The 23,344-nt window shown below is 46.5% G+C and overlaps 1 protein-coding gene and 1 pseudogene across 1 annotated transcript; both read right to left on the bottom strand.

Moving 5' to 3' along the window:
• Positions 1-3,818: 3,818 nt before the first annotated feature.
• Positions 3,819-5,065, bottom strand: LOC123064887 (uncharacterized). Its single transcript, XM_044488282.1, has 2 exons — positions 4,155-5,065; positions 3,819-4,062 (listed from the first exon to the last, which is right to left on the bottom strand). The coding sequence occupies exons 1-2, from the start codon at positions 4,809-4,811 to the stop codon at positions 3,988-3,990; spliced, it is 732 nt and encodes a 243-aa protein (XP_044344217.1). The 5' UTR covers positions 4,812-5,065; the 3' UTR covers positions 3,819-3,987.
• Positions 5,066-6,528: 1,463 nt separating this feature from the next.
• Positions 6,529-16,092, bottom strand: LOC123064888 (uncharacterized; annotated as a pseudogene).
• Between the last annotated feature and the right edge of the window lie 7,252 nt (positions 16,093-23,344).

The following is a 23,344-nucleotide window of genomic DNA, read 5'->3' on the forward strand; positions in this document are numbered from 1 at the left end:
TTTTTGGTCTCCATCGAAATGACCACCAAGGCAGGGTCAACGCCCAATTTTTTGGCAGGGCAAGTGAAGGCAATGATCCAAAAGTCCCATAACCACTAGCATAGTTACAGTTAGTTGAGTGTTTCTCTTTGTTTACCCATGTTTTTTGTTTCACATTCGTATGATGTCAGCGTGCATTGCACAAGCCTTGAGAAGTAACGACAAGCATGCTGAAACCATGGATGGAGGCACTACAAACTTCTATTAAGACGTGAATCCCCAACCCACCTGAATTCAAGTCCTAGACTTTTGACACTGGGGCTCGCATTTTTCTGGATTTATTTCAGGCGTTCCGGCGATGTGTGTTCTGTGGGAGGAGAGACGTTGTCGTCGACTACGAAGGCGTCTATGGCGACTTCGTCAATCTCAAGATGATGTGTCCGCTCAATCTATCGGAGGTGCTCATAGGGGTAGGGTGTGCGTGCGTGCGTCATAGGGGTGAGTTTATATGTGTATGTATGAACGTCTTTATTATGTTAAAAAAACTTCAATTAGGACAAACAGAATATATCATCACATTTCTAGGGTTGGATTAAGAAGTCAATACCCATTTATATAGTACTAAAAGAAGTTGCTAAACAGTTCCTATCCATGATTAGTGATCTAAAGCCAATGCACTATGCATCATGCACTGCAAATGATTAAACAAGTTTACAAACTTCAGTGGTTACTGGTTTGGCAAGCGTCACCACTGCATGGTGGTACCACTTGCCCACACCTACACACTTTCTGTCTGCAATGTACACACATATACATTATTACCTTTTGGAGCTTATCTCATTGATGACATCCATAGCAATATGCTTGCGGAAGTTATAACCATGCTCTTTTTTATCCGTGTGATCTAAAAGCATCTGACTGACTCATTTTGGCCTTTGATTTGTGGGCACAATAACATTGTTCACAACACATAGAAACGCAATGAGTTGTAGTTGGCAGGCACAAGCATTGCTTGCATCTCTCGGAAACTAGTCCTAGCTAAGAGCATCTTCAGCCGCGCCCCCGGCCCCCCAGGCGACTTTTCGGCCGCCGGCGCCAAAAAATCGGCCCAATCGCGCCCCCAAGGGCCCAGTTTTCGCCGGCTCAGGCCGAAATTGGCGTCGGCGGACCCAACCCGAACCCAGCGCGCTGGGGGGCGCTCGGGGGCACCGGGCGAATCGTTTTTGGCGCGAAAGAGCCGTGGACCCTCCTTGCCAGCGACTCATCGCTCTTCACGCCGCTTCGTCGTCCTCATTGCCTCGTTTCCCGTGGCGAATCAATGCCAAACCTGTCGCGCGCTGCCGCGCCGGTCAGCCTCCATTGATGCCTCACGGGCGGCGCAGTGAAGACTAGACGACGTGCGTCCCCTCGCCCGCCACGCGTATGCGGCGCCTCTCCGTCTATATAAGCCGACCCCCAGCGCGCCCGAGACACATACAAAGCCTCCACCGCAAATGCGCCATTTCTCCCCCTTCCTCCCTCTTCTCTCGCCTTCTCCAGTTCAAAGCATGGCCGAGCGCTTCCCAGGCGACGGCACGGCGGCGAACGGCTTCGGCCGCCGCCATCTTCACGAGGACGAAGCTCGGCTCCTCTTCGAGGCCGAGTACCCGGTCCCGCCGTACATGCGGGTGCCCGGGGCATGGAGAACCAGCGCCGGCGGTGTCCCGGTGCCACCACCACCCACCGGGGCGGCGCGGCGTGCGGAGATCGCACGTATCCACGCCCCCCTGCCGCACGCGGCGAGGGAAGGACCGCGGTACGTCCCCGACAGCCCGCTCTGGGAGCCATACTTCCGCCGCCGCCACGCCGAACAGCTCGAGGCCATGAACGGCGCCGTGCCCTCCGGAAGGCTCAACTCCGAGGGGCGGCGCCGATGGTGGGGCGTGCCAGGCCGCACGCTGAGGCCGTCCTCGAGTACATCGAGGGCGGCAACACGCCGAGGCTCGAGTACCTCGCTCCCCCGTCCTTCTCTCGCTGACGTGGGAGCTCGTGGACGCCGAGGCGCATGGAGCAGCACGGGGCGTCCTCCTCCTCGTCCGGCCGCTCGTCCGGCTCTCCCTGCCTCCGCTCCGTTAAGCCGGAACCCCAGGACACGCCTGTCAGCGGGCGCAGACGCAGCTCCAGCGTCCGCATCGGCGACTCCACCCCCCTCTGGCCACTTCGTCCTCGTCGCGCTAAAGCCGGAGCCCGACCTCCCCGCGGAGTACGAGGAGATAGCCCGGTGTGGCTTCTCTAACGAGGAGGCCCTACAGTGGGCGTGGGACGACTACCTCCGCGACGAGATGGTCCGGCAGCACCGGGCCCTGGAGGAGATAGACGCCCGCAAACGTGGGCGCGAGGACGAGCACGGCGTCGTGATCCTCGTCAGCGACGACGACGAGGATGCCCCCGGACCGTCCAACCCACCGCGCCAACCGGGGGAGGGTTGCAGCAGGGACGACGGCCGCGGCGGAGGAGGCGACGACGACGACGATGACGACGACGGCGACTACACGCGGTTCTACAGCCTCCTCGGCATGTAGAACCGCAAGGGGCGGCGGACGGCGAGGAGCGGCGAGGGAGACGGCGAGGAGCAGCCTAGTAGTTTTTTTTCCTTTTTTGTAAAATATGTTTAAATATGAACGAACTCGCGGAAGTTTGGTTGAATTTGCACCGTGTTTGTGCCGTAATTAAAATTTTCAAAAAAACGTGGGCGCCGCGACTGGGGGGCATCACGCCCCCAGCGCGCGGTTTAGCGCCGGTGCGCCCCCAGGGGGCGATTTTTAGCGCCTCCTGGGGGGCCAACGGCTGGAGATGCTCTAATTCATAACCCCCACAAGCCTCTTTATAGTGCTCACTGTGACCTCATACAATGACCATCCAGGACATGCCCTTTGCTATTTAGGTAAACCCATCAAATGCTTGAGTAAGCGCTAGTTGAAAGACTGCCCATTAGGCCATTACACACTTATATTCTGTAGTAGTCAAAACATATTAAATATATTTTATACACCTTGAGGAGAATAATTACATCTTTGGTCTAGATGGAGCTAATTAAGCTTATGCCTACCGTACCAATTGATCATTAAGAAAGAAGCTTCTCTTATGTGTATCACCATGATCAGATGGCATCATAGGCACAAAACTCATTCTATCAACTATGCTAGCAAAGGTTCTAATTCTTCTGTAAACTAAATTCATCATAGTCATCTAGGGATAGGAACACCTCATCTAAGCATGAAAACTCCATGTTATCCTTGTGGAAGGTCACTTGCGAATCATAGCTTGACTCAAACACCCGGCATTACCACCCAACTTCTGCATCCCTGCAATGATCATCCATGCATGTTGGCACGTTTGTCATGCACATATGATGATGCTAAATGCATAGTTTAACAAAATGCTTGATACAATAACATGGATGCAGCACCCAGATTGTCTGGGTTGCCTTTCTTCTTGCGATGCCACTTGTGTGAACTACCTGAAGTGCTCTTACTATACCCCCCATTCACGTCAAGTAAGTGGTAATCATGCATCACCCAGGTTATTTTGGTTGCCTGAAAGGGCTCCCCAATGGAGAAGATTATTTCTTCAGACCGACATTAGAACCGCCAGTACTTACTGCCCCATCAGTACCGATGGGACTCCAGTACCATTTCATGAGGTCCTACACTGCTACTATGTGTTGCATGGCTGATTATGTTACAGTATGTGTTTGTTTAATTAGTGATGTAGGGATTGTGTATGCTGATCCGAAACTCTAGTTCAAGTTTATACTGAACTGTCAATTCTAAAACCCACTCATCGAGACAATCAACCGAGGAACAACAAAAGCAACATTGGCAAAATCTTTGATTCATCACGGCAGCAGCCGCACAAGAAAAATATGCCATCGCAACTAAATTCAAGTGATATTGAAAAATATATCCTTTCTATCATAATGATATATATGATAATGAAATTCTGAATTACTATTAGTGGACAATGGCTTCACTCCTGACTCTTGAGGAAGACATCGGTCAGCACGGTCTTGGACTTGAGGGAAGCAGCCAGTATCCTCAGCGCCTACATTATTCCAACGCATGCAGAGAAAAATAAAATCAATCACCAGCAGTTCAAAACTCCTAGTTAAAAACCGAAGCACAACACGTGCGTACCTCTTCCTTGCCGATCTTCACGGTTTTCTCCTGCAGCCCGCTGAGGTCCTCGCCGCCAAATTGTGCGAACTGCCTGATGCCCAGTAGCGACATGGTCGAGAAAAAAGAAGCCGGAGTCACCGAGAGGTCGTCCCCGACCGTGTACGTGGCCGTGGGTAGCGACGCCGTCGTGGATGTTCCCGCGGCTGCTCGCGTGATGGCATTGTTCATCGAACTGGTGCAATGGCAGGTTCGGCCGTTGTTGAGGTGCCTGCTCAGCAGCTGCTGCAGGCGGGAGAGCGCAGCGGGGCCGACGGCCGGGCTCAGGCGCCGCTCCTTGCCCTTGTAGCCGGCGTCCATCTTCTCCACGCTGCCGAGGACGTTGCCGATGCTGCCGACCATGTGCTCCTTGGTCAGCAGGTCGACGACGGTGCCCAGCGGCAGGGAGAGGAGGCCGGTGAGGAACTCCACGACGTCGGTTCCGGCCTCGGCGAACCGCACCTTCTGAGACTTGGTGTCGATCACGAGCTTGATCGATAACCCCGCCGCCAAAGTCGCTGCGGCTGCCCCCTGTTGAGCTATCTCGTCATCCTCCGATCCAGAGTCCGTCTCATCCTCCGATCTCGAGTCCGTCGCATCCTCCAAGTACGACATCGCTGACCGCTTGCGGCGAGTCATAAGTCACGGCAGGTGCGCATGCAGAGGCGGCGTGCAAGGTGCAGGCCGGGGGAGCGGCGGCGTGCGCTAGCTAGGGTTTAGAGGCGGATTGGATCCAGGCGTATCGGGTGGAGACTGGTGGAAGCCGGGGTGTCGGATGTGGATGGGTGGGATCCGTGCGGGCGTGGGGTGACCTGGTACGAGGTTGTTTCGGCGGGAGATCCGAGGGGGATCGGGTTGGGCGGATTTTGTGCGGCCGGTGCAGATCTGTAGTCGCTGGGGTGTATGGCAAGTAAGGAAAGGAATTTTCGTCCAAGATGACGTGACAGGAAACGATGACTTTGCGAGAGTGGAGGTAAAAGCACACCCGAGAAAAACACACCGCGCGCGTGAACCTAGGAGCGAGCTTATGTGGCGATATGGCATACAAGTTAGGGAAGTATAGACACCCATAGACGCGTAGGTGATCATAGGAAGGATGCTCTGGCCATATAGAAGAAAGTATGATGTTGTGTGACGAATGGAGGCAGAAGGGCGTGGGTTTAGTAGGTGTGTGGCGGTGTGACGGGCCCCAACCCAAAAGGAGGTGTTTTTTAAAACATCGAAAGGGAGGTGTTAGGTTGGCTTGAAGAAGAAGAGTACGAGCGATATCATTTTTTTTAATACAGTATAGACGCAAGCGCTCATATACACGTGCATACACTCACCCCTATGAACGCACACGCACACCCTTCGAAAGACTGAGCCGGCATACCATCTTGAAATTTACGGAGTCACCGTAGACACCTCGTCGTCGACGGGAACATCTCCTCCTGAATGCGCATCGCCGGAAATCCTAAAATAGTCCAGGAATAAATGCGAGCACCAGGACTTGAATCCTGGTGGGCTGGGATACCACAGTCCCTCTAACCATCCAACCACAGGTTGGTGTGAATCATGCGTTCGGCCTTCCCGTTTTGTGGTGAGGTATGTGGTCACTAAGGAGCCATTAATAAACTCACCATCATTTTCATATTGCATGCTTTTAATAACATGAAACTGGTTTTGGGCAAACGAAAAAAGCGACGTAAGGTGAGAGAGGTGTCCGATTGAAGCCTAGGGAAAGCTTACAACGGGTGAAGCCCAAATGTCACAATGAATAAGCTGAAACGTGACAGTAGTAAAACTATGGGATGAAGGAAAAGCTAAGTGACACCTCTACCATGTTGCAATTCACGACGCACCTCATTGGAAAGATCCGGCGGCTATTTGTGCCTCAAGCCAACAGCGCAGGAGGTGGTCGATGTTTCCAGTTCATCTACCGGCCGATGCATAGCACAGTCTAAAACTAAAACTGGAAGAGTTTTGCGTTGCGGGGCACTGAGACGTATTGTCCTCCTCGGCATGTTAGCCGCCAAAGGGTCGGGCAATTCCACGCGATGCTGGGGAGGCGCGGAAGATGGACTACCTCGTGATGACTCTCGGGTATTATTCCCAGCTAGTGTCTTGATGACGCTCAAGAAGAGTCGGTATTCACTGATTTCACTCCGTTGGATTTTTGTATGAGATGCTTCTTTGATTGCGGGTTATTTGACTAAAGAATTGATTATAGGCTAGCAAACATTTTTGATTCTAATCTGCAAAAACTGAGATGGAGTAAACCACCAGGCGTTGTGTGATCTACTGACTTTTTCTTGAATTGTCCTTGTTGAGAGAGACTTAGAAAATTTGATGGACAAACGCATGTATGAATGTTACCTTATTGAACTGTTTTTCTTTTGGATTTGTGAATTGTCGACCAATAAATTCCTGTATTGTCCTATATATGGTCGTGTATTGCTAGTTTTCCGCAAAGTTTGTGCCGTTTTTTTGTGTGCGTCGAGTCTCAATTCAGCTTGTCAAGCTTCACGAGCTTGGTCGGAGGCTTGCGCTTGGCTTGTTGGACCTTCGAGCCGGGCTGAGCCCGAGCCAAACCCAGCTGGCCCTCAAAAGCCTTGAGCCCCAAGCTTTCTGTCCGGCCCTACTTGTAAGGGTCCTGCCCGTCTTCTTTGCCGGGTGCGAAGTCGCCACATGGACAACCCCCTCGTTGTCACCTGCAAGAAATGCATATAATCAAACACCAAAGCCACGTAGATTACAATGGAGATGCCACAAACTTAGCATTTCACACCTGTCTTCTGGCTCGGCGGTATTGCGACCTTTGCCTTCTTATTGGAAGCAGGCATCTTGAACGCACTTTCAGCTGCTCTCCTCCTCCTTGTCCCTAGCTTCTGCGTAGATAATGTTTGTATCAGGTATCATCAGGAGAGAAAAAAATAAATATAACAGGGGAAAGCACATCAAGCACAAACCTTGGGTCTATCATCTTCCTCTTTTTTGAGACATGAATGTTTCTTGTCAGGAACCGCCAAAGGATCTTCACTAGCTGCTGCCTCCATTAGCTTGAGATGTGACATAGCATCATTTTTCAAATCAGGAGCTGCCAAAATAAATTCGGTGAACCTCAGTATATCTTGTTTGCTATATTCGCCATAGTTTGGTCTAATTTCCTGTGCCAAACAAGGAAAACACGCCTTATTCGTCAATAACCACTTAATTATCACTTGAATTATCGTTTGCAGCAACTCCACTAACCTCGGAGAAATGGAGACGGTCTGCAATAGCTTTTGCAAACTCTAGGTCAGACATGCGACGCCCATAAAAGCAGTCATCAAATTTATGGTGCAAGAACACAGAGAGACTATCTGAAGTTAATTCTAGTTTGTACATGTAACCAATAGTGGTTATAAACTCTCTGTCAATCTGAAATTGATAAGATAAAAGGAGAAATAAGCATGGCAGGTTAAGACATGTGATGCTACCCTATTAAAAACATCAACCCTTAAATTTCACATAGATAGCTTGATTAGATGGTTTGTAATAATAAAAAAGTGGATTGTTTTTCTAGGAAACCTTTCGAGACTAAAAAAGAGTATTGACATTCTTCCTACATATTATGGTACAGATAATTATCAATCACTAAATATGTTTTTGCAAGGTCAAAAATAAACATGTAACAAATGAAGATAATTTACGAGCAAGCTACATGCAATGGTACAAATTAACATCGACGTAGAGTAGTAGACATAGTGCAGAAAGCAAGCATCGACCTTCTTTGCACATTTCAGCTTGGTTCTCATATTTTTTTTGTGCAGCGATAAATATAAATAATAAACTCCCAAATTACATTAATATCAATGCAATCAAAATGAATTAAGGAGGCCGACAATATCGCCATGAACTCCCAAGTGACATTAATTATCAATGCAATTAAAAATATATTAAGGGTCACGATAATTAATTCATATTTGAACATGATATATGTATTAGTTGCTTTTAAAATGAATTAACCAATCTTTTTGCAAATGCACATTACCTCCACTAATGTATGCACAGAGACGGACCCTCTAGTAATCGAAAGGAACGTCGCAAATAATAGTTAATTTCTTTTAGACGCGTGCCGGTTATTATCGGGTTCGACTCCTTTGTTGTTATGTTGTCACTGTACGGGTGTTGTAGCTTCAAAATCCACCGTCCACTCTAATCCAAAGGCTCTCCTTCATCTTCCTCGTTTCTCTCATTAATTAAAAAAACACAGCACCAGCACAGCCCACAACGGCGTTCCTCAAGCTCCCTGCACCGGCAGACCGGCCAGCCAGATTGTGTCCACAAGTCCATGTATCTGCGTTGGTTAAGCCGGCACCAACGCTGCCGGGACGCCAAACGCCAGGAGTTCATGGCTTCTAAAATCACGATGTTATGTTGTCGGCACAGTCATGCTTGTGAAGCCCAAACGCACAACGACGGTGATGTCAGAGGTCGAGAGCTTGCCAACCTCCTGTAGGATGTAGGATAAGTAGAACAAGGCGTCATGTGGCAACTAAAAATGGAGTCACCATGCAGAGTTAGTATTCCTTCGACGCAGAGTTGGTTGATCATATGGAGTTGAGCTACTGGCCTTTGGCATACCGGCGCCGTGTGTGCCGGCTAAACCAACGCCGCAGTGTGGACAACCTGGCTGGCCGGTCCGCCTGTGCAGGGAACTTGAGGAACGTGCAGCGTGGTGGTGTTGTGTGTTTTTAGTTAATGAGAGAAACGAGGAAGATGAAGGAGAGCCTTTGGATTAGAGTGAATGATGGATTTTGAAGCTACAACACCCGTACAGTGACAACATAACAGCAGAGGAGCCCAACCCGTTATTATCATGCTTTCAATAACCAAAGTGATGCATAACAGGGAAATACCCCTAAATCACTGCAGTTTGTAAGTGGGCTCGGTAACAATGAAACACGAGAACAACACATAGATTAACTTCACTGCATGCAATATGCATGTGGGGGTAGAAAAGAATATCAGTCTTATGGATAATTTGTTCCTTCAAAGGCAACGGGTTTATGTTACGTGGTGAACTCGTGATTTGTCTGTGAAGTTCTATTTTTAATGGATCTTGTGTGTGAAGTTGTTACAAGGGTACATTAAAACCCTACTAAAGTTTTCAAGAGTTGATTGGCTTAAGGAAGGTAATAACCGTGGATTGTTGTCACTTTAAAAGGACTATTATTTTATTACCCTCGTGTTTATTTCTTAGTTGAGTTCATTCACTATCTATAGGTGTAATCTAGAGTCTACTTTGTGTTTGCTTATCTAAACCTTTGATTCTAGTTATAGATACCGCAATGTAACACACAATAGCAGTCGGGAGTGGTTTTTCTATACCCTAGGTAGATGCACCCCCGCTACACCCACGATCGAGGGTAAGTAGTGGCTACACCCAAGTTCGATCCACCCCCAAGATGAACACTAATAAATAAGAAAATATCTAAACTTCGTAGCATTGACTATGAACAAATGTTTTAGGTGCTTGCAATGTTTGGTGGTCAAATAACATCAAATGATCTCGGTACAAATGAAATAGAAATTCTTCTCAAACAATGCACATACGTTTGAGCATATTTTTCCTTTTCTATTCCTCGGATGTCATTTGGCCACCATATTTTGCAAGCACCTAAAACATTTGGTCATAATCGAAACTACAAATTTTTCAGATTTATTTTTTGATTTGTTTTGCTATGTTTCCAATTGTGGGTGTAGCGGGGCTGCATCTACATGGGGTATTGAAAAATCACTCTAAGAATTTGCAACTTCGATTATTACCAAATGTTTTAGGTGCTTGCAAAATTTGCTGGCCAAATGACATCCGAAGAGATCTATACAAAAAAATGTGCTCAAACGTATGTGCATTGTTTGACCAGATTTTGTATTTTGTTTGTATGGAGATCATTTGATGTTATTTGGCCATCAACCTTTGTAAGCACCTAAAACATTTGTTCATAATCAATGCCATGAAGTTTCATATTTTTTGATTTGTTTTGTTTTTACAATTCATCATGGAGTGCACCGAACTTGGGTGTAGCTAGCCACTACTTTCCCTTAGCAGTATGTATAGTAGCAAGGCGAGAAAACTTACCATTCGTGGTGAGACACTGAATCCACATGCTTTTACCTTCTTCTCCAGTTCCTTGCTCAGCGGAAGATGATATTCATTAGTTAGGTTGTCCTTTTCTTCAGGTACAAATTCACCCAGGACATACTTTAGTCCCCACGTCATCTCATGAACAATGTGTGCATCAAGCCAACAAATGACTTTCTGAAGAAGAAACAAATATAACAATATAATATATTAAGGTAAATATTAGTCACTACACACAAATAAAAGAAGTAAGGAAATACAACAATATAATAGATTAGGGTAAACATTAACTCACAAGTTTGTTCTCCAAAACATACTTAAGTTGTGCGTCCGGAACGATCAAAGGTTGTGTAAAATTGAATTTTAGGATGAAATTTTCCAGATCCTCACCAGGACCAACAACACTATCCCAGGCAATAGATTTGTTATCAACCTTAATGAAACCAAGGGTGGAGATAGCCTGCAAATAGGATGGTGGGGAACACATCGAAATATTAAAGGATTGGAACACAACATATGTACAGTAAAACTGTAAAAGAGCACAAAATAATACAGGCCCAACACTGTCCAAAAACTAGAATAAACTACCTAAATTTCAGATGGGCTAAAATGTATGAGACCAAGAACATAAATGAACAAATATGCATAAAAATAAGTAATTTCAGGTGGTCAGCCCATCAAAATGTCAAAGGCTTAGAGACGGCAACGTGTACTGTAAAAGAGCACAAAACAGGAAATGCCCAACAACAGTCCAAAAATAGAATACGAAAAAGGGTTTCACCGGCTTTATATTATAAAGCAAACCACCAAGCATCCAACACCGAAAGATAACATATTGCAAATAACAAAAAGAAAAAATACGGAGGTCCGACTGGGGCACAGCCACAACAAGCCCCAACTACAAGAAAGACGCTCTAGTTCAGATCCGGAGGCGGGGACATTGCGGCGGCCGAAGCGCAAAGAGCGGTGACGATGGAGTCGATGTAGACACGATCCCGCCGCTTGCTAAGCGGTCTCCATAGCTGTAGAAAGCCACACATTTTAAAGACGGCGTCAATGACACGGCAAGGGATGACGTGCTCGATCACTTATTTATTGCGACAGTTCCAGAGGGTCCACGCGAGGGTGCCTACTGCGACCCAAAGGGAAGGCCTATGGAGAGGTTGGGCATCTAAAACCTCCCTAAATAAGTCAGGGAGGTTTTCATGGCACCAAGAGCCACCCACAACGTCCCAGAAGCAACTCCAGAGGAATCATGTCGCCGGGCAGCAGAAGAATATATGGTTAGAGTCCTCAGGGACGTCACAAAGAGGATAGAGGCCATCACCCGGGCCATGTCGTTTCTGGACCTCCGTGCCCGAGGGCAAACGACCACAGACCCATTGCCACATGAAGATGCGAATTTTCAGAGGCAATTTGATTACCCAAAGAACCGTAAGTTCATTGGGCCCCAGGGTCGGCAGAATAGCCCGGTAGAGGGACTTAGTCGAAAAGGAGCCACTCGACTCAAGGTGCCAAGTCACAATATCAGGCTCGGTCGAATGGTTGTGAAGCGTGATGCATTCCAAAAGCTCCTCCCACTACGCATGCTCCAGACCTCCGAAGGTGCGACGAGAAGAGATGACGCGAAGGTCTTGGAGAGCCGCTCCCACCAAAAGCATCGGGTGGGAGCATATCGAGAATAACGTGTAGAACCTCTCCGCAAATGGTCTGCTTCCCAACCACCGGTCCAGCCAAAATAGCGCACTAGATCCCGAGCCCACAGCAATTGTGGTGCTGATTCGGAGGACCTGTAGCAGCTGAATAATTGATTGCCAAAACTGGGAGCTCCCCCCGGGGGGGCAAATGCAAGTGGTTGTCCACGCAAATACTTTGCGCGGATGATATCTAACCACAGCCCGTCGGCACCGGTCTCGATGCGCCAAAGCCATTTGGTGAGAAGGATGATATTCATGCGCTTCGAGGAGATTACACCAAGTCCACCTTGGTCCTTGGGTTTACAAATCTCAGACCACTTTACCATGTGGTATTTCTGCTTATTGTTCTCCCCAGCCCAAAAAAGGGGAGAGGTACTTAGCAATATCCAGATGCAGGGATTCATGAAGACTATAGAATCTCATCAGGTACATGAGAAGGCTAATGAGGGACGAGTTCATGAGAACCACCCGAGCTGCCTTGGAGAGCCACTGTCCTTGCCAAGGTTCCACCCTGAACTGGAGCTTGCTGACTGTAGGGCGGAGGTCCTTCTCCTGAAGGCGCACATCACTAATCGGCATGCCAAGGTAGGTCGTCGGGAAGGATCCCAAGCGACAATTAAGACGGTTGGCTATACTGGTGGCCTCCTCCATGGAGTACCCCATTACCATAACCTCGCTCTTTGCGAAGTTAATCGTAAGCCCCGACATTTCCTGGAAGCATAACAGTAAGAACTTGAGGTGTCGAATGTCCTCATCCGACCCTTCCACCATGAGGATCGTATCGTCTGCATACTGCAGGTGAGTAAGGCCCCATCCCCAGTTAGATGGGGGCAAATGCCTCTAATATGGCCAGCCCTCCTGGCCAGGTCCAGGATAGTGGCGAGGGCATCGACCACCAAGTTAAAAAGGAAGGGAGAGAGGGGATCACCCTGCCGAACCCCCTGGCCCGTAGGGAAGTAGGGTCCCACCTCCCCGTTAATATTAATCCTCATGCGCCCACTGGTAACTAATTGCATCACACGCGTAACCCAGTGAGGCTCGAAGCCGCGTTTGAGCATCACCTCCCGAAGGAAGGACCAATGGACCGAGTCATACGCCTTGTGAAAATCGATCTTGAAAAAGACCGCACGGAGACGTTTTTGCCTAACTTCATGTAGGATTTCATGAAGGACAAGGATCCCATCCAGAATAAACCGGCCTTTGGTGAAGGTCGATTGGTTGGGGTGGTGGATCCTTGGTGCCAGAAGGGCTTCCCTAGTGGCATAACCCTTCGCCAAGATCCGAAAGATAACATTAAGGACCGTGATCGATCGGAATTGCCTGATATCCGTAGCCCCGCTAATTTTTGGAATCAGGGAAATGATCCCATAATTCAGGCGGGCCACATCAAGGGTTCCTCTAGAGAACTCGAGGAACAGGGCTAAGACATCATCCTTGATAGTGGACCAGAATGTCTGAAAGAAGCGAACAGGCAGGCCATCCGGCCCGGGGGCCGAAGCCGGATTCATGGACTTAACGAAGCGCTCGACTTCAGCCGCATCAAATGGGGCCATAAGAGCCGCATTTTCCTCAGGAGAGACCTGTTGGGGCAGGGACCAGATATGGTCTGCTAAGGCCACGCCCCCTCTAGGTCGCCTAGCGAATAGTTCCTTATGGAAACCATCCACGTGCGCCCGAATATCAGTCGGGTCCTGAAGGATCCGATCACCATCCCATAACAGAGGGATGGTGCCACGTCTCCGCCTACCGTTGGCGATAGCCTGGAAGTATGTCGTATTGGCAGCGCCAAATAGAACCCAGTTTTGGGTTCCCCGTCTTCTCCAATACTCTTCCTCCTTGGAGAAAATGTCCATAAGTGACTCCTCCAAATTGTAGTCCAAAAACTAGAATAAACAACCTAAAAGTTAAGAGGCTGAGAACATAAAAAAATAGCATTGAAAGAAGTAAATTCAGGAGCTATACTGTACATCGCATGCATCACTTAGACGAGTAAAGGATGCCCATATCTCCTGTATAAAGGAAAAATAAAAAAATCTATGAGGGATAAGGTATATAGGGCCCATATTTAAGGGAAGGAAAATGGATTATACATCACACGAGGGCGGAGAACAGTGCGGTACCTCAGGGTACTGAAGAAATCGCGCCGAAACACTGAACATGGCAAAACCTGACGGAGTTTCAAGCAGCAGCATCCTAAATGAATGATGCTTAGGACGTGCAACTTCTATGCAAGCGCAAGTAAGACCAAAGAAATTCAATGAAATTGCCAACAACCAAAGAATCGTCATAGCTTCCCGCCGCCCTCACACTATCCTGAGATTAGGAGGGTTAATCATCACTATTCTTCCATTTTCTGGCATAAAGATGGTGGCATATTTAGGGATGTAGCAACCATTTGCCAATATCACATTATGTATAATGCAGTTCAAGCCATATCTCAGAGGAAGGAAAGAAAGTAAGTACTTACTTTTTTTCAAGAGGCAGTAGATTCGCATCACAAACGGCCCGGTTTGGACAGAGGAAACATCGTTTGAAACCAGTGCCACGGTCTGTAGATATCCTCTCTGGCTCTAAAATCTTTAATCAAATATGCTTGTATTAGCAAATACCTATAACTAAACAAACTCTTGAGGAGAACACCAACCTCAGTTGTACAGTTAAATTTGACAAGGTTGAGCTGAGGACCCCCATCGGTAGCGCTCAACACTTGAAAGTTACAGAAGATAAAAAAAAAGCATTAGCAGCATAAATACACGAAAGAGAACTAGATAAGAACATTAGCACAATGTAAACACTTGTGAGGTAAGAACTTAGTGATATGCTATGCATATCATACTAGAACATAATGTGGCTAAATAATGGCAAAGGGAAGGAACTTAGCAAATAGATAAATGAACATTTGTAGGAAAAGGCAATATATACCATAACAAAATAAGTCGAAAGAGGATTTAGCTTATATATGAATTAGGAAACATCGTCATTTCAAGAGTAATTCTTTAGGCGACTAAAAAAATATCATTTGTTGCTCTAAAACAGTAGCAATTCAATAAGATGTCAAGTGCTAGACAACGATTCACAGAATAAAATCAAACCTCTAGCAGTTAATGCGGCACATATTAAATCCTTGAAGTATGATGACACATTCAGGGTCGATCGAACTAAGGATCAAAAGAAGTCAATTGCAATACATTCAATGGTTCGAAACTTCACTCACCAGAGTCATAAATACACACACGGAGATCCATCTGGGGGGCCTTGATTGCAGGATCTAATAGAAGATAAAAAGCTCTTCCCTTAGCATCCATCAACTAGATAAAAAAGGTATTAGAAGGTTATACATGCAGGGGGTGAACAATTAAAATGTACGGCACAGATCAAACAAACACTCAACTATATGTTCTCAAGCCAAAATCAAATTCCCACATTTTCTTGGTAACATGAGCAAACACTAAAGCGCAAGCACAATGTGCTTTAGTAAATTAAATACTCATTGGTTAAGCACTTGAACAAATAAATGGTTGTTCTAAGTAAATACTCACGGCCTTGTGGATTTGCATGTCGGTGTCCTGCACGGCGGCGCTCCGAGTCCCAGAAGAGTACCATCCCAGGACGATGGAGCCAGGGCAACGCTCCTTGTCTGCATAACCACATCCCAATTCCCAACAAGCAAGCAGTCATCACACCTAGCAAAACCTGCGAACGATTCTAATGGGGGGGGGGGGTATCCTGAAACTGCCTATCAGCTTACAGTGATCCTTCTTCTCCAGCAAGGCGCGGCAGAGGGTTCCCGAGACGGGGTCGAGCAGGATGTCCAAGCTGTCCACGATTTCAACCGTCTGCCCGCTCTTCATCCCGATGACGCACCCAGACATCCTCGGGACATCCTCCGACGAGAAGGAGCTGCTGTCGCCGCAGAGCGCAGCCTCGTCCTTGACGCGGCTGTGGTGCTCGAAGAAGTTGCGGACGACATTGGGGTGGAGCCTGAAAGCGCCGATGCGCGTGCTGAGGGTGGCCGCGTCAGGCGGCGGCATCATCGGACAGGTTGTGTGGGGGGGTTGCTGCGGCGGCGAGACGATGTCGAGGAGAAGCGATGGGTGAGTTTTTTCTTGGGGATCACTTTACGTGTATTGCTTTTCTTTTTCTTTTTTTTTTTTGCAATTCAAAGAGCTATATTGATCAAGACAGAGAGTTACAGTTCTGGTGCAGACTGTTAGCAATACAACGGCTGTAGCGTTTCCGATGTAATCTCTATGTAATCGTAGCAGGCCGTAACTCTCTTTCCTCTCCCTATTCCTCTGTAACTCGTACGTATCCTCGAGATCGTAGACAAACTCTTGTACGTCACGGCAGGGCTTCTGTCTCATATAAATAAACACCTTGCGGCTCCCATCAGGGAGTAGGAACGCTTCCATCAAATCTTACATGGTATACAGAGCCGTCCTCTTCCCAATCTAGCTACCAAAAACTTCTCCATCGCCATGGCTTCCTCGACTGCAGTCATCCTCAACCTTGGTCCTCCACCGGCTGAGAAGTTGACGAAGGGGAATTATCTCCTATGAAAAGCCTAAGTGATGCCCGTCCTGCGAGGAGCGCAGGTCACGGGGCTCCTAGATGGATCTGATGCGGCGCCCCCATCCACGGTGGAGCAGCAGCAATCAGACAAGACCATGGCCAGGGTGCCAAACCCATTGTATGTGTCATGGCTACAGAAGGATCAACAGGTCCTCGGCTATCTGTTGAATTCTCTCTCAAAAGAGATCCTTGCACAGGTTATTGGTAAGGAAAATACCTATGATCTATGGACTGCAATCACCACAATTTTTGCATCGCAGTCACAGTCTCGCATTACAAATCTGCGGATCGCCATCACCACCACAAAGAAGGGCACGATGTCCAGCTCTTCCTTCATCACCAAGATGAAGAACCTCGGGGATGAACTTGCAGCAGCAGGCCGTCCAGTTTCAGACCCCTAGATGGTGGACTATGTACTCGCAGGTCTCGGCCGCGACTACGATCCCATGGTGGCAGCCATCAGCGCTGTCAAGACGTCTATTACTGTCGATGAACTCTTTGCCCAAATATCCGCCTTTGACCAAAGGATAGAGATGTTGGGTGATGAGACAGAAGGTGCCAGTTTCAATTCTTCAGCAAATCTGGCGTACAGGGGTCATGGCCGCAACAACAGAGGTCGTGGCCGAGGCAACAGGGGGCATGGCAGAGGAAGGCGTCCTCCCACATCTTCTGGTGCTGGCGCCAATAGTGGCAGAACCTACAGAGGGCGTCCACGACAGCAGCAGCAACAACATCAACAATCAGCTCGGGACTACCCCGAGTGCCAAATATGTTACAAATTTCATGCAGGAGGTGCCCGTGCATGTTGGGATTGCTATGAGGAAGATGATTATGATGAGAAGGAGGCAAATGCCGTCACCAACAGTTATGGCATTGACACCAACTGGTATGCGGACACTAGAGCAACAAATCGTATTATGGGTGAGCTGGACAAGCTAACCATCAGGGATAAGTACCATGGACCGGACCAAGTTCACACCGCAAGCGGTTCTGGTATGAAAATTACTCATGTTGGTCGTTCAGTTGTCAAAACCCCCATGAAAAATTTGCATCTAAATAGGATTCTATATGTTCCTGAAACTTCAAAAAATCTTGTCTCTGTTCATAGGTTTACTCTTGATAATCGTGTTATCATTGAATTTTTTTCCTTACTTCTTTTTCGTTAAGGACTTGGACAAGAGGAGAATACTTCTTAGGGGCAAGTGCGTGGGAGGTCTTTACCCGCTTATATCATCATCATCGCCATCATCCAATAAACAAGCTTTTGTCGTCATCAAGCCGTCTTCTGCAAAGTGGCATAGTAGATTAGGTCATCCTTCATTAGCTATAGTTAAACTTATTCTTAGTAAAAATAAGCTTCCCCACGCTCATGAGTCTAGCTTTGAGTCAGTTTGTGATCCATGTCAGCAAGCTAAAAGTCATCAGCTACCATATCCTATTTCTACCAGTATTTATACTGCACCCTTACAACTTGTATTCTCAGATTTGTGGGGGGCAGCTCCTGTTTCAGTTGGTAGACACTTATATTATGTAAGCTTTATTGATGACTATAGCAAATTTACTTGGATCTATCTTCTTAAGAAACAATCTGAAGTGTTTCAAGTTTTCAAGAATTTTCAAAATCTTGTTGAAAGACAACTAAACACTAAGATTATTGCTATGCAAACTGATTGGGGTGGTGAATACAAGAAACTCAATTCTTTCTTTGAACAACTTGGCATCTCGCATCATGTTTCATGTCCACATGCTCACCAACAGAATGGTTCTGCAGAAAGAAAACATCGCCATGTTGTTGAAGTAGGGCTAGCCCTACTAGCAAATGCATCTATGCCACTCAAATTTTGGGATGAAGCATTTTTGACTGCCACATATCTTATAAACTTGCTCCCTATCAAAGTCATTAAATTTGAAACTCCTATCACACGAATTTTTGGCATTACTCCTGACTACAAATCACTTCGTGCGTTTGGTTGTGCATGCTGGCCTAACCTTAGACCATACAATACACACAAACTTGCATTTACGTTCAAAGCGATGTGCTTTTCTTGGATATAGTCCAACTCACAAAGGAGTCAAATGTCTAGATATCTCTACTGGTAGGGTCTACATATCTCGTCATGTCATATTTGATGAATCTGTCTTCCCTTTTGCATTTCTTCATCCTAATGCCAGAGCCCTCCTTAGGAAGGAAATTCTTCTTCTTCCATTTAACCTTTGAGATTTTGATTATGGGTGCTACAATTGTACTGACCAAAATGATGATTCTACTAGTTCTCGTATTGTGCCTATACCTATGCAGGCTTCTGGAGAAGACACAGAAGAAAACGGTGCAGAAAACGGTGAAGAAAATGATCAAAATCTTGCTGAAAATGATGCCATATTTGATGTACCAGAAGAAGACGAGCTGGGCGCTGAATGTGAGGAGTATCCCGCGTCACCTGGAACTCCTGTTCACCAGGATCCCTTGGATCGCAGCCAGGAATCGGCGTGGGATCGCGCGCCTGGCAGGAGCCAGTCCAGCCAGCAATTAGGCGTCGATTCACCCTACACAGTGTCGGGCCCGCGCCCCACGCGCCTGCATGCGCCAGAGACAGCGACGCGTTCTGGATCTTCTGCGACCTCTAATTCAGAGACAGCGGCCACACCGCAGGTCACCAGGTTTAATTCCGGATCTGCTGTGCAAAGTGGATCTGGTGCTTCTTCAGGATCCTCTGCAGCTGAATCTGTATTGCCTCCGTTACAACAAACTACATATCCTATTCAACCAACAAGCTCGCGTGTCACAACTCGACTACAAAAAGGTATAAGGAATCCAAAAGTACGAACTGATGGAACTATACCATATGGCATGTTGTGTATTGCAGGGGAACCAACAAAGTTAGATGATGCACTCGGAGATCCGAGGTGGAAAAGTGCAATGGATGAAGAGTACTCTGCACTCATGAGAAACAAAACTTGGCATCTTGTGCCTGAGCAAAGAGGTAAAAATATCGTCAATTGTAAATGGGTTTATAGAATTAAAAAGAGAGCAGATGGCTCGATTGACAGGTATAAGGCGCGTCTTGTTGCAAAAGGTTTCAAGCAACGTTATGGTCTAGATTATGAAGATACTTTCAGTCCTTTTGTTAAAGCTGCAACTATTAGGCTTGTACTAGCTATTGCTGTGTCCAGGGGGTGGAGCTTGAGACAGCTAGATGTTCAGAATGCGTTTTTGCATGGTGTTCTGGAAGAGGAGGTTTACATGAGGTAACCACCTGGGTATGAAAATAGAAGAAACCCCCGCTATGTGTGCAAGCTTGATAAGGTGCTTTATGGCTTGAAACAAGCGCCAAGAGCATGGTACTCAAGATTGAGTTCTCAGTTGGGGCAGCTTGGTTTTGTTGCATCCAAAGCTGATACATCACTCTTCGTTTATAACAAGGCAAACACAATTATATTTGTGTTGATATATGTTGATGATATTATAGTTGCAAGTTCTTCACAAAGTGCCACTAATGCTCTTCTTCATGACCTAAGTTCAGAGTTTGCTCTTAAGGATCTGGGTGACCTACATTTCCTCCTTGGCATTGAAGTTAAGAAGGTTCAAGATGGCATAGTGTTGAATCAAGAAAAATATGCTACTGAACTACTTACACATATGGTATGAAGGACTGTAAGCCTTCACCCACACCATTGTCTTCTTCAGAAAAACTTTCGGCATTTGAAGGTGAACCACTCAAGGAAGAAGAAAGCACAAAATACAGGAGTGCCATAGGAGCTTTGCAGTATTTAACTTTGACACGGCCAGATATATCTTTTGCAGTTAACAAGGTTTGTCAGTATTTGCATGCACCTACTACTGCACACTGGACAGCTGTTAAAAGAATCATAAGATACATAAAGCATACTGCAAGATTGGGTCTCCAGTTCAGACGATCTAATTCTACTCTTATTAGTGCTTTTTTTGATGCTGACTGGGCAGGATGTATTGATGATAGAAAATCAACTGGAGGTTTTGCAGTATTCTTTGGCTCTAATCTTATCTCCTGGAGTGCTAGAACAAGCCATGGTTTCGAGATCAAGTACAGAAGCTGAGTACAAATCTCTTGCTAATGCCACTGCTGAAGTTATCTGGATGGAATCCTTGATTGCAGAATTGGGGATTAAGCAACATCGTGTATCTTGTCTTTGGTGTGATAACTTAGGAGCAACATATCTTTCTGCCAACCCAATGTTCCATGCCAGAACCAAACATATTAAAATTGATTTTCATTTTGTACGAGAAAGGATTGCAGCAAAGAAACTGGAAATCAGGTTTATTCCATCAAAGGATCAAGTTGCAGATGGATTCACTAAAGCTCTTTCAGTCAAGGCATTTGAAGTGTTCAAGAATAATCTCAACTTAGGATAGTTAAGATTAAGGAAGGGTGTTAGCGATACAATGGCTGTAGCGTTTCCGATGTAATCTCTATGTAATGCAGCAGGCCGTAACTCTCTTTCCTCTCCCTATTCCTCTGTAACTCGTACATATCCTGGAGATCGTACGCAAACTCTTGTACGCCACGGCAGGGCTTCTGTCTCATATAAATAAACACCTCGCGGCTCCCATCAGGGAGTAGGAACACTTCCATCAAATCTTACACAGACAAACCTCTAGAAATCTAGGAATAAAATTTATCCAGATACAACGCTTTCTATCTGGATTAGCTTGCATTGCACATAGATGTGCAAGCTCATTAGCCTTTCTAGGAACATAAGACAAAACAAAGAACTGAAAACTCTTTGAAAGCTCTTTGATTTCCTGAAGCACAACAACAATCTCTGAACGCCCAAAGTTATTGGAATTCCATAGCTTCGTAATTTCCAAAGCATCTGTTTCAATGACGATGTTCCGGAGACCCATATTACCTGCAACTCGGACTCCATCTCTAATAGCCAATGCCTCCATAACAAAAGAATTGGCAGCATGTTCATACCATAGTGCCTGGGCATGAATGAGTTTACCTTCATGATCGCGCACACCTATCCCTGTACTTCCTTGGAGATGATCAGCCAAAAAACTTGCGTCCACATTCAGCTTAGTGCAATTAATTTCCAGGGGTCGCCATTTATCGCCAGCCTTAGTAGGCATTTTCTTTCCTTTGTTTGATCTGTTTCCCTCGGCCTGGTCAGGACCCACGTTGAGGTGCTTTTGAAAACTCAATCATATGGCCCAAAATATTTAAAGTTCTAGTTTCTTCTAAATCAAATTTTCTCTATGTATGACCAGGCCTCATAGAAAAATATACCAAGATCTACAACTATATATCAAACTAATTTCATTAGATTCTTCACATAAATTATAATTTTGTACTATATACATTTGATGTTGTAGATATTAGTAATTCTTCTGTGAACTTGATCAAATTCAAATAAGTTTTATTTAGGACAAACCTAAATCTTCAAAACGGAGGAGCGACCTCCAATAACGACCTACCGAGTTGGTTTCAATCAATTCAAGGGCCGCCGGTAGCGGCCGGTCCTGATAATTACCAATCATGCACAATTGGCATGCTTTTGCTCCCAAGTGTTTTCACCATCTCTTTACGAAACCTGACAACCTGACATCTTTGCAATTATATACGGAATAACAAATAGGTTTAGCACCATAATAAGGGTGGAAGCGTTTTCTTATTATGGTTGCTTTGGCTAGGTAGAAGTTTAAGAAGGTTGTTGAAGGCTAAAACCCAAGGAGTGCCTCTTTCTAGCCGCCGCCTCCTCCTCCAAGAAAAGCTAGGGTTCGTGTCTCTCGTCGGCTCCGCCGCAGGTCCGCCTCGTCTCCGGTGGTCCTAGGGCCATGGGGGCGTGGTGGATCCTGGTAAGGGCCGGCGGGAGGGCTTCGTTGTTAGTCGTTTCTTCAAAAAAAATTAGGGTTTGTGTCCTACTCAGGAAGACGAGACGGTGGCGGCTCCCTGAAGATGGAATAAAGGTCTCCCCGCCTAGTCCCCTTTCCGATGGTGCGTCTAGCATCGTTGGTGGGCGTGTGGAGGTGTGTCTCCGTCAGATCTATCCTCGGTGGATTTGCTCGGATCTGGTTGTGGTTCGTCTATGTTCGTGTGTCTTCAGGTTGGATCCTTTCGATCTACGTTATTCTTCATCAGCGGCGGTTGCTGTTCTGGTGCGCTGGTCCTACGGGGCCTTAGCACGACGACTTCCCGACTGTCTACTACAACAAGTTGTGCCCGACTCCGGCGAGGGAGGGGTGATGACGGCGGCGCGCCTTCGGCTCGTCTCAGTGATTGTAGTCGTCGCTAGGTGGTCTACGGATCTGGATGTAATTTTTATTATTTCTAGTGTTCGTTGTACTGCCGTGATGAAAAATGAATAGATTGGAAGTTTTCTCGCAAAAAAAAGAAGGCTAAAACCCAAATAGAAAAACTTCTGTTTGCAATCTTGGTTTCATGAACCCTATTGATGTTGCTTCTTTCTTTATTTCCGTACGACATGCTTGAATGGAGATAATGGAAGATCGACCTTGAGGTCCCTGAATTTAGGAATAAGCGGGGAGGAAATATATAGTGTAGTACATTTATATTCACAAAAGACATGCCTTACAAAGTGCCACGCTATGTGCTTAGTAGACATTACCACCACATAAGTGCTTCATTAGTATATACATAGTGCTTCAAGACTTATGTATACTATAGCATGGTGTCTACACATGTGCTTACTTTGGATCACTACAAGTGCTTCATTATTATGGGGATAGCTATCTTGCGCCCGCATTGCAGTGCTCATTTTCCGACATGCTCGATTTGGAAAGTGGCTTCAATACGTGG

This window comes from Triticum aestivum, chromosome 3B, assembly GCF_018294505.1.
Source record: "Triticum aestivum cultivar Chinese Spring chromosome 3B, IWGSC CS RefSeq v2.1, whole genome shotgun sequence".
Classification (NCBI taxonomy): domain Eukaryota; kingdom Viridiplantae; phylum Streptophyta; class Magnoliopsida; order Poales; family Poaceae; genus Triticum; species Triticum aestivum.

Coding starts and splice junctions, on each gene's coding strand:
- LOC123064887 (XM_044488282.1), bottom strand. CDS start 4,811: ATGACTCGCCGCAAGCGGTCAGCGATGTCGTACTTGGAGGATGCGACG. Junction 4,063..4,154: donor TGAAGATCGGCAAGGAAGAG/GTACGCACGTGT, acceptor GGAATAATGTAG/GCGCTGAGGATACTGGCTGC.